This window comes from Seriola lalandi, unplaced genomic scaffold (genome assembly GCF_002814215.2).
Source record: "Seriola lalandi dorsalis isolate HSWRI2012SDOR001 ecotype SW California unplaced genomic scaffold, Sedor1 jcf7180002054398, whole genome shotgun sequence".
In the NCBI taxonomy this organism is placed as follows: domain Eukaryota; kingdom Metazoa; phylum Chordata; class Actinopteri; order Carangiformes; family Carangidae; genus Seriola; species Seriola lalandi.
This window is the reverse complement of record NW_019524951.1, coordinates 183,108-194,178: the sequence shown is the minus strand read 5'-3', so window position 1 is coordinate 194,178 and position 11,071 is coordinate 183,108. Positions and strand designations below refer to the sequence as shown.

The window sequence follows — 11,071 nt, the reverse complement described above, 5'->3', positions numbered from 1 at the left end:
GGGGTGTTCACAAGGTTCAGCAAGTGAGCCACCGAGGGTGTCACCATGGTGATTTGGCATCCGAATGTTGCGGTCTGAGACCTGGGCTACAGAAAAAGAGAAGTGAACCAGTGGCAAGTGCTGCAGCCAGAGAACTTGCAAATACCACCACACAACAAGGTGTGACATCAGCTGTGTGGCTTTATGCTCCAAAATAAATTTGCAAAACTGTTCATAAACATAACCTCATAGAATATGCTCTCTAAAGCATGTACATGCTGGAGGAATATGGTGTATACAAAAAAATGCATGCATATAAACGTGCATATAAATTTCTGTGTTTGGGCCTTCAGTTTGTGTTATTAACTGCGGCAGATCTGTCTTGAGTAGTTATGACCTTGTTGAGTAAACAGACACCAGTCTATCTATCAGCATCAGAGGTCACTATCAACCTTGTTTTAGTTCCTTGATTAAATTCAGACATCTATAAAAAAATAAATAGAACATTTTTAGAAATTTGGTGGAATTTATGATAGCCTTGCATTGTTACAAGCATTCGACTGTGTGTGTGTGTGCGTGTGCGTGTGTGTGAGTGTGTGAGTGGGGTCATCCATTCATGTTTGCGTGTTGTGTGACACTCCACATACCTTCGAGATGGTCTTCTCCACCCACATCCTGCCCACTGAGACTTGGCAACCATTTGTATGCCCCTCACAAGCTTACTGCATTTTTCCCCTCACCCGGAAACAAACACACAACACACACTATATATGCATATCTATATGTAAAAAAAAAAAAAAAAAAAAAAGAAAAATACAGAAAAAATAAAAGGTGGTTGCACAATATCCTACTCAGCTGTGATGACCCACTGCCAGGAATAATGCTGTACCACCACAGTCCTTCCGTTTGTACTTTTTTTTTTTTTTTTTTTTTGAATGCCACAGGAAAACATCCGCATCTAATTTAGCACTGGCAGGAAGTTTTCTCTTATCAGTTTAGTACACAGAGGTTTTGTTGGCTAGTTGACTTCTACAGCCTCACTCAAAGAGCAGAAACTCTGAAACTGGTTTGCTGTGGCTTGACACGGCTCCATAAAGCACCTTGCAGCCAGTAAAGACACACGGTTTATAGGAATAGTTTGGCATTTTGTGCATAGCTTTGGTTTTGAGAGTTGGATATTTATATATTTATATATAAATATATAAATATATATATATATATATATATCTCAATCAATCTTATCCAACTCTCTAAATATATATATATATATATATATATATATATATATAAATATGTGTGTGTGTGTGTGTGTGTGTGTGTGTGTGTGTGTTAAATATGAAGCTACAGCCTGGAACTGGTGGGAATGTAACTCCATGTTAAACCATAAACTGTCATTTTTACAGATCAGTTTTTGAACAGGTTAAACAATCAAGATTGAATGTATTAATCGGTGTGTTAGAGGTGCTGGGGGAGTCAGGCTAGCTGTTTCCAGTCTTTATGCTTAGCTAAACCAACTGGCTGCTGGCTGTGGCTTCATACAGTATTTCGTATTCAGGCATATGAATGGTATTGATCTCCTCATGTAACCCTTGGCAAAAAAAAAGAATAAGCGTATTTCCCATTACTTTAAGGGACATGTGGGGAATAGCCTGTAACTTGGCTGTACTTCTTTGTTTTTAAGTTAACAAGACCCAGAGATAAGCGCTACTCATGACTTGCCTCATTTGAGCTGAGCATGAGAAACGCATATATTCACAGTCATAAACAGTTTAGTGTTGTTGATCAGACCTCTGAACATGCACATCATCTTTTCTTCTCCATTCTTTTCTCTGATGCAGAGAGCTAGTACGCCGAGTGGCTTTTCAGTATGTGGGCCGACCCCAGCCTTCCCTGTCCTGAGCCCCTGTGCCTTTGAGGGCGGAAGTGCATGGATCCCTGATGTTGGTGTGGAGCCAGGTTGCCCCTGGCTCCCACCACCTCCACCCCGCTCCCCTCCGTCCCTCCCATCTTCTCCTCTCCTCCCTCACCCAGCCACATCTCTAGGGCCAGATCAGCTCCAGATTGGCCCCCACGCATGCCTTTGAATGGTGGGGCTTAGGCAAGCGCTTTAAAAGGAAGCCCAAGTCTGTTTCCCATTTCGCCCCCCCACCTCTCCACCCCTTGCTCCTTTCTCTCTTTCTCTCACATACACACACAGCTGTCATCTGGCTTTTTAAGTTCTGTGCTGCATTTCTCCAGCTGGAGCTGGTTTATGACATTCCCTCGGCAGACTCTTTGGCCTCTTGCTCTCTTTCTCCCTTTCTCTCTCTCTCTCTCTCTCTCTCTCTCTCTCTCTCTCTCTCCCTCTCTCTCTCTCTCTCTCTCCCTCTCTCTCTCACACACACACATACAGACACACACACAGGAATACAACACAAACTCATTTTTTCCTGTTCTGTTCTTTCTCTTCTCTCCCTCCACTGTCTCCTATTCCTCACATTCCCCTGCAGACGCTGTGGATGTGTGTTACACCACTTGGTATGTTTGGAGGCAAAGAGGGAGCAAAGTCACACACATACACACACCATGTGTTAGCAGTCTAGAGGTGGGGTGGGGGGGGCAAGCGGAGGAGACGGAGGGGGAAAAAAAGAAGAGAAAGAGAGGGAAAAAAAGAAGTCAAAGGAAGCATCTCTTAGCAACCACAGGACAGTAATTACTGTAGCAGCAGCTGGGAGCAAACCAGATTTCCGCTGTGCGTTAAAGCACTGGCGTGGGCTACTTTACACACGGCACTGACTAACCAGAGCCAGCAGCCTCCTCCACACGCAGAGCAGAGAGAGGGAGAGAGAGAGGGTGGGAGAAGGAGAAGAGAGGAGGACTAACCCTGCCTTGATGAGGTCGGGGTGAGTGTGGGAAAAGAGGGACAGTTAGCCAGTGTGTACAAGGCTTGAATGCAGTTGGATCGTGTGGTTGTACGTGTGGAGATACCTCAGCGTGTGTCCATCCATGTTTGTGTTTTCTGAGTGGGACTTCAAGAGAGGAATAACCCTGAGGACCTGCAGTTTATTTGGCTCATTTTCAAACAGTTTACCTGTAAAGACAGTAGCGAGAAAGATGAGACAATTTTAGTTTAAGATTTAGAATTTAGTTATTCTCCTTATTTTCATGTGGTTTGCATATGGGATGTGATGTTTGGTGTGCGAACAAGCTGGAAGTTGTGCAGATGGTTGTGTTGAAATAAAGCTGGACATAAAATATCATCACAAAGCTCTTGATGTAATAACCGGCTATCCTCCCCCGTCTCTCATCACCTCTGCACGCATGAATCATGAAATAGCCATCGCTTCTAATTTTGTTGCCATGAGCACTGAAGTATTGGACTGTTTCTATGGGATCTATATCTATTTCTTTTATATTTGTGGATGTGTAGTAATAATTTTGCCTCATTTGATGCCGTCTGTGGCATTCACAAGATGTTATTTATAGACATCTCATCTTGATTGATGTCAACAGTGAGCTTCCCTCCTGTAATTATGAGATTATTTGGCATGAGGTGGAAGGAGTATTATCTCACATTCACTTCTCCTAGCACACTTTCCAATATTTCTCTAATTTTTATTTTTCTTTGCATGTTTTTTTTTTTTGGGCCCCTGTTTGTACATTTCGCATCAGTTAAAATGTTTGTGGGAACACATGCAAGGCTGATGGGAACTCTGAGTTCTTAACAGAAGGGCCTTGAGTCATCACCACACAGCACAGTCATTCGGCCAAGTGTGGGCGCAGGATGCCCCCTGGTGGTTACGAGTGGAACACACACAGCCTACACACCCTGAGTCAAAACTGTAGCGGTCATGAAAACTGAACTGATGACCATTAGTACTTTTGACAGTCTTATGGTAACATAGACTGTGGTAGTGATAGATGTTAAAGTCTTCAGCTAATATGTATATAGATGTGTGTGTATATATAGAACAATAATGACGGTACATCACAATTTATCTGCAAACATAAAATGTGTTTGAGTTAAAGGGATTTCCACAAACTGTCAAACTTACCTGACCTTTCTTTTTTTTCTGTATTTCTCCAGGTGTGTGATGAGCCTCCCTCCATCTGTACCCCAATGAAAGAGCCATTCTCTCCTCTGAACAACGTCGTCTCCACCGAGCCATTCAGGGGCTGCTACGTCCGTGCGCAGCCCTTCGACGAGTTCCCCTCCAGCAACCGCCGCTACCTGCCTCCACAGGTCTGCCTCTGCTCCACAAAACCAATCAAATCTCCAAAATTTTAATTATTAGTTCTTCAAAAATGATGTTTGGTATGAAAGTGTGGAGTTACCAGTGCAAGATTGAAGCTTGTGAAATAAAACTCTAAGTAATCCAACTGATTGTCAATTTCTTTCTTTTGAAGGTCTCCTTTAAGACAACTCGCCATGTCAGTTTTCATATGGACGAAGAGGAGATTGTTCGCATCAACCCACGCAAAGACGTGCTCATCCGCGGCTACGAGGATTACCGCCACCCTGTCATGTGGAAACAGGATGCTGACCGCGAGGACCTGGACTTCCCCACCGCCTTCCATAAACTGGACAGTAAGAAGTGCGAGTACCTCTTCCCCGATGGCCCAGGTGGGGACTCCCACTCTGGCCCTGGTATGGGAATTGGAACAGGTATGGGGCTGGGGCTGGGCAAGGACACAGCCATCAAAACTCAGCCCTCGCCCCTGCTGAAGTCCAAGAAGGGCCGACGGCGACGAGAGGACGGTGAGCGTTCGCGTTGCATCTACTGTCGGGAGATGTTCAACCATGAAGACAACTGGCGGGGGCAGTGCCAAGACGCCCCCGACCCGATCAAGCAGTGCATCTACAAAGTCAGCTGCATGCTGTGCGCCGAGAGCATGCTGTACCACTGCATGTCCGACTCTGAGGGCGACTTCTCAGACCCCTGCTCATGTGACACATCTGACGAGCAGTTCTGTCTACGCTGGCTGGCCCTGGTGGCGCTCTCCTTCATTGCGCCCTGCATGTGCTGCTACCTGCCCCTGCGCGCCTGCCACCACTGTGGCGAGGCCTGCCGTTGCTGTGGGGGCAAGCACAAGGCCGCGGGGTGACCCGATGCCAGACTCTGGGACACCCTCAAAGCTAGCTAACACAGGAAGTGGATAAAAGCGGAAAATTAAAAGCCGGCATCCTTTTTTCATTCCCCTCTCAGACGGGGTGATGTTGTTGATCCCCAGCTCTGAGGGCTTTTGGAGATTTCAGTTTGTGTTTGTCGCCGACAAGCAGCAGTGGAGGACAAACCATATGCTTTGTGGGGGCTCTGAGCATCAAGCTAAGTTCAGGAGCTTAATCTGAGAAGAAGAGGAGGAGGAAACGTCAAGATTAATAGACTCGGAGATGTTACTAAACACACCTGTTCTCACACACAGACACAGACACATACACACACAAACACATACACACACACACCCACCTCTCTCTTACATTCACACTCATGCATTGACAAAGCCAGGCCACAAATGTCAGAACTCTACTACAAGTAATGTGTAACTTTATGAAGGAAAATTGTCTTTTGTACAGAGAGCGACAACATAATGACAAAAAAAGAAAACAAAACTATTCTGCGTTCAGAAAAATACTTGCTGTTTGAGTATGCTAAAAGGGATATGTTCTTGCTTTTTTGTGAATTTGCAGTTGGGTAACAGTGGCCTTTCCTTCATGGCTTAAGCATTTGCTGACAATGTAATTACTAGACAGAGAAAAGTGCACTAGAAATTGTATTCCCCCCCACTGAGTAAAGGTAACCCTCTCAAATTGTGGTACATTAACCACCATATTTAGTGTAATTTTAACATTTGAGAGATGTTCCTGTGGTGGATGTATGGCCAATTGATTTCCTTGTTTTCCTTTCCATCGAATGTTGAAAAAAATCAAAGAGTAACTTGTTTCTGAAGGTACAGCTTGGCATAGCTTTTGACATTCATTTAGGAGATGTTAAAATGATTACCTTGCCTTTCCAAGGTGATTCGGACAATTTGATTGCATTCCAAAATAAAGGGATCGATTCCATGATCAGAAGGGAAAAAAATGGTAATGACTTTACCATGCTGAGTTCCCCAAAAATAGTTTTTCCACATCACAAAAATAGCATCAGAACCTCTTGAACCATTTAAATTGAAACCGATACGTGACAATTTCATTTACTCCAGTGAATTTCACTTTTAGTCCAGTTATTTACTGCTGTAGTGAAATTGTTGTTTTGTTTCCTCATTGTTATTTTCCTACTCATTTTACAATTATTTTTGAAACAAAGGCTGAAATGTTGCTCAACCAGCAAGTTTTGTTTTGGTGAGTACAGGGGTTACAGTGCTCCTTGGTTAAAATATGAGGCACTTAAATTAGGCTATTCTTTGATTGAGAAACCCTCAGATTTTGGAATTAGTCTGTACATAAATTTAACTAATTTAACATCCAATTAGGCATGGGGGAAACCCCCCTGAAAGCACTGCTCTCCAAGCTTTGGTTGCAGCACCCTCTTCAAATTTCCATGTTTGTCCCATGAATCGGTTTTTCCTCTTTTTTTTATTTTTTATTTTATTTTCCCCCATATCTCGTGCAAATGTAGTTTTATGTTGTTCTTCGGAAGTTAGTCCACTCCTTCCACGTGTCTTCATTTTACAGGCCCTGAATGAAAGAATGAATGCTTTGTTTCCAGAATGCTGAGTATCTTAGCGATATGTAAACAAAAAAGAACAAAAAACATACAGATGTGTGTGTGTGTGTGTGTGTGTGTGTGTGTGTGTGTGTGTGTGTGTGCGCGCGCGCACGCGTGTGCGTGTGTTCGTGTGCACGTGTGCATAGGTCTTCATATGCACTCGTTATCTGATGTCATGTAATGTCACCACTGACTATGTGCTGAAGGCTTTGACTCTAAACAGTTCTGACCAGCATCCTGTTTCCCAGGACATCCTGGTGTTAAAGGAGTCATTTGTAATTTAGGGAAATTCACTTATTCTCTTTCTTGCCAAGAGTTGGATGAGAAAATCAATACATTACAATACATACAATACTGTGCATTCTACATGAAACTGGAACCAGCAGCCAGCTAGTGTAGCTTAGCTTAGGATAAAAACTGGAAATAAGGAAACTGATAACCTAGCTCTGGCCAAAGGTAAGAAAATCTGCCTACCAGCACCTCTAAAACTCACTAATTAATATGTTATATTTTGTTTGTTTAGTTTGTTCTAAAACCAAAGTGTACAAATGATAGTTTTTACTCTTGGTTTATGTTAACAAACATGACATAAGATGTAGATGGATTTTGCTGCCTCTGGTCAGAGCCAGGTTAGCTGTTTCCCCCTGTTTAAAGTCTTTATGCTAAACTGAGCTTAACTAACCAGGTGCTGGCTTTAGCTCCATATTTACTGTACAGACATGAGAGTGGCATTGATGTTCTCGCACAACTCTCGGAAGGACAGGAAATAAGCCTATTTTATTCCTTTAAGGTCCTCTGGCAAACAGGGGCTCGGCAGACTGTAAGCCAGATTCGAGCTGTGTTCAAAACCCATTTCTCACCCAAAAGAGCAGAAATTTAGAAATTGAAAAGGTCTGGCTCACTAAACAGAACAGAATAGTTTTGTTGACCCAAACTATTCTGAACAACAAGACTTAGATTTGAACAAATTCCCTACAGAAATAACGGTTCAGTTTTGACGTCTGGTTGCAATAACTGAAATCATCCCCAACTAAGGCATTGGCACGTTTGAAACAAGTGCTAATTGTACTACAGCTCAATATTTAACAGCAGATTTAGTACAACATCCATGTACTGTTGCTAACAGATATGCATCTCTTCTCACCTCCTATGACTCCTGATTTAAAAATAACGTAGTGGCAGGAGAAACATTTATTTTCCTAATTCCACCCCGACCAACGCTCCCTTTACTTTCTATGCAAACTTTCTAACGTGGGAAACACATTGACCTCTCTGCAGACTGAGTCAGTGACGGGACAGGACACTTTAACGCTATATAGGTAGACAACCAACCCCTGGTACCAAACTCCAAACACCTGTAAATACTTAACACTATATTTAAGTACTGATAATAATCCCAGCTTTTCTTTTTTTTTCTTTTTTTTTTCTTTTTTTTTTTCGAAATTTTAAAGATAGAGCTGTATTTATCGTTGCTGTCAGCATATACTGTAGCTTCAATTGACAGCATTATGTACATAGGTCACCTTTTAGTATTATTTCACATTGAAAAGTAGAGGGCGTTTGTGATGGAAATGACTATTGAGCTTCTAATAGAGTTTCTCTCTAGTTTTGTACGGTAGAAGGAAGGATAGTGCTAACATGGTACAGTAGTGGCAGTCCACTTGTTTCAAAAGTTTGATATATAAATATATATATTTACATACATACATATAAAGCTGCTAGATACAATCACTAATTTTATTGTGTTGACAGAGAAAATCAGCTATGAACGACTGTTAAACCCTAATTCTCCAACAGCATATAACCATGACGGCGAGTTTTTAAATGTTTGATTGCTCTGTGTGCTGAAGTGGACACTTGTGCATGTGTGTGGGTGCGCGAGTGTTACTATATACGTGCGTTCTTGTGTGCCCACGACGAGTGTGTGTACTGTGTGTGTGCTGGTGGTGCGCGTGTGGGGTTGGTGTGTAACCAAATGTTTGGTTGGTTGTCATATTCTCCCATTGTAATTGGATTGCCCTGCATTATTGCAAGCTGAACCAAGGTTTGATGAACCTGATTAAAACTTGCTGGCTGAGAAGCAAAATGTAGGACGTGCATTTATACAAAGTGTAGAGAATGCTGAAATAACACTTCTCATTCTGCATTAACCAGCACAGTGCAACTTCCTGTCATGTACTGTATTATATATGCAACATGTGTCTGTCCGCTTTAATATATATATATTTTTTTGACCTGCATTATATAAGACTTCAGTTTTAACCACTTTGCTGCTAGTCTTTTATCCTCTTTCAATCTTGGAAATTGTGCATATCTTTGGGAATGCATACAAGTGTACATTCTTGACATTGTGTAGATTAAAAAAGAAAAAGCTATATAAACCTGTTTCTCTTCAGTGTATTGTTTTAAAAAGGTTACTTTTCACAGCAGTTGAGTGGTTATGTTTCAATTCTCCAATGCTTTGGTGCACTGATGATACTATATGTAAGCTTTTTTTCATCTTACAGCGCTTGATGTAACATTTATGTGATTAGTTCTAAATAGTGGAAGACATTTGTGTTTTGAAACTTGCAGTATAAATGGTACTACTCTTAACTATTCTGTAAACACTGCCTGTTTTCTTTCTTTTTCTTTTTTTCACTCTCTCTTTGTGCATATTTCTTTCCTGTGCATCTTTTTTTTTTTTCTTTTTCTTTTCTTAGTGCCATCGGCTTTCACATCCTGACAACCTCAAAAAAGTGCCTCACGTCCATCCTAGTTTCCATCTTACAATTTAACATCTCTCGTTCTGGTTCTATTGGTTTCTACACGTCTAGGTATTTCTTATCATGGTTCGAGAATACCAAGTATATGATGTAAAATTTATAGTCCCAATAACTCATGTCATAGTTGTATTTTCTGCATACAGATGTAGCTCGTTACTTTTCATAAATATATAATGTAAATATGCATACATATGTTTGTAACTGTTTTTATGTTACATCATACACTTGTAATTTGACATATCAAATAACATTATCATAATAAAATGGTGAGTTTTAATCTTTTGCTGTGTAGGCTTTACTGTGTTTCTCTATGTTCATTTACATTTCCATGTGAGATGGAGATTGGAAATCCCTGCTCAAACAAATGCTGTGGTCATTGTGACAGATTCGGCGCAACATGTCATGCACTCGGCATCCCCCAGGTGTAATATGTTTAATTGGGAGAGACAGAAAGAGACTGAAGGCAAACCAAACGCATAATGCTGATTAGGAGGCGATTCAAGTATTCCTCTTTTGTTAATACTTGAAGTTCAGCTATCAGGACTGAAATGTTACCGCTGCATTTTTACGAAAAGACTTCAAAAGACACATAAAAGACATAGTACCGATATGTGTAAAATCCAGATGGCTAAATTTAGGCAGAAATATCGAAAGTAGACCTGAAACAATCTGGCGATCAATGGAAAATGAGCAATTCTGATCATTTAGCTGATCAAAAATAGGAAACACACTCTGGTTCCAGCTTCTCATGTGATAATTTGTTGCTTTCCTCTGTTTTATATCATTATAAGTAAGTTTTGGTTTGTTAGTCGTACAAAACAAGACATTTGAGACATTAATCGATTGAATCAAACATTTTTTTTATTGTAGCCTGACTCCAAAGGCTTCAGCGAGGTGCAAGATACTGTATTATACTGGTGATTATAGTTAAGGAGAGGCTGATTTTGCCAGAAGTAACAACAGCAACGCTAACCAGTATGCTCATATTTTTGATCATATTTTGAATGAGGATGGAATGGAATTGACCAGTGGTGGTAGAAAAAGTATCTAGTTCTTTTCTTTGGGCAAAAATTGCAATTCCAAAGTGTAAAAGTTCCCAAAATGTACTTAAAATGCCAAACATAAAATAATAAATTATCCAGGCATAATGGCCTTTGTCTGCATTGTATTATAATGTTATATAAGCAGATAATTGTTATTGACACACTAATATGTAAGCAGCATTTTAATGTTGTGGATAGTCAATTTGAAGGTAGTTTTAACTATTTTATATACTGTACATTTAGGTAGTGTAATGTATAGGAAAAATTACATGACATTTTACATGCTAATTATAAAATATTAATCTGTAAAGTAGTAGTAGTTCCCTCAGTAGTGTAGTAGAGAAGAAGTAGCCTAAAATGGAAATACCCAGACACCTCAGAACTTTATGTACTGAGTACAGTAATTGAATATATGTACATAGTTACTAAGTAACAACATTAAAATCAACTACTGAACATATACTGAGGTACGTGAAGATAATTTTGAGGTACTACTTTATCTAGATCCATTTTCACTGACTATATCAAGCTTTATAATTTTACAATAATGACATTGTTTTTTTTCTTATCCACACATTATGGAAAGAAAAAAAAA

The 11,071-nt window shown here is 40.6% G+C and overlaps 1 protein-coding gene across 1 annotated transcript in view; it reads left to right on the top strand.

Annotated features, from left to right (window-relative positions):
• spred1 (sprouty related EVH1 domain containing 1) overlaps nucleotides 1-9,710 on the top strand; it is a 33,606-nt gene extending 23,896 nt beyond the window's left edge. The window contains exons 5-6 of the mRNA XM_023409568.2: nucleotides 4,046-4,201; nucleotides 4,366-9,710. Coding sequence (XP_023265336.1) covers nucleotides 4,046-4,201; nucleotides 4,366-5,064 — 855 coding nt within the window. The 3' untranslated portion in view covers nucleotides 5,065-9,710. The remainder of the gene's footprint in view (nucleotides 1-4,045; nucleotides 4,202-4,365) is intronic.
• The last annotated feature ends 1,361 nt before the right edge of the window (nucleotides 9,711-11,071 follow it).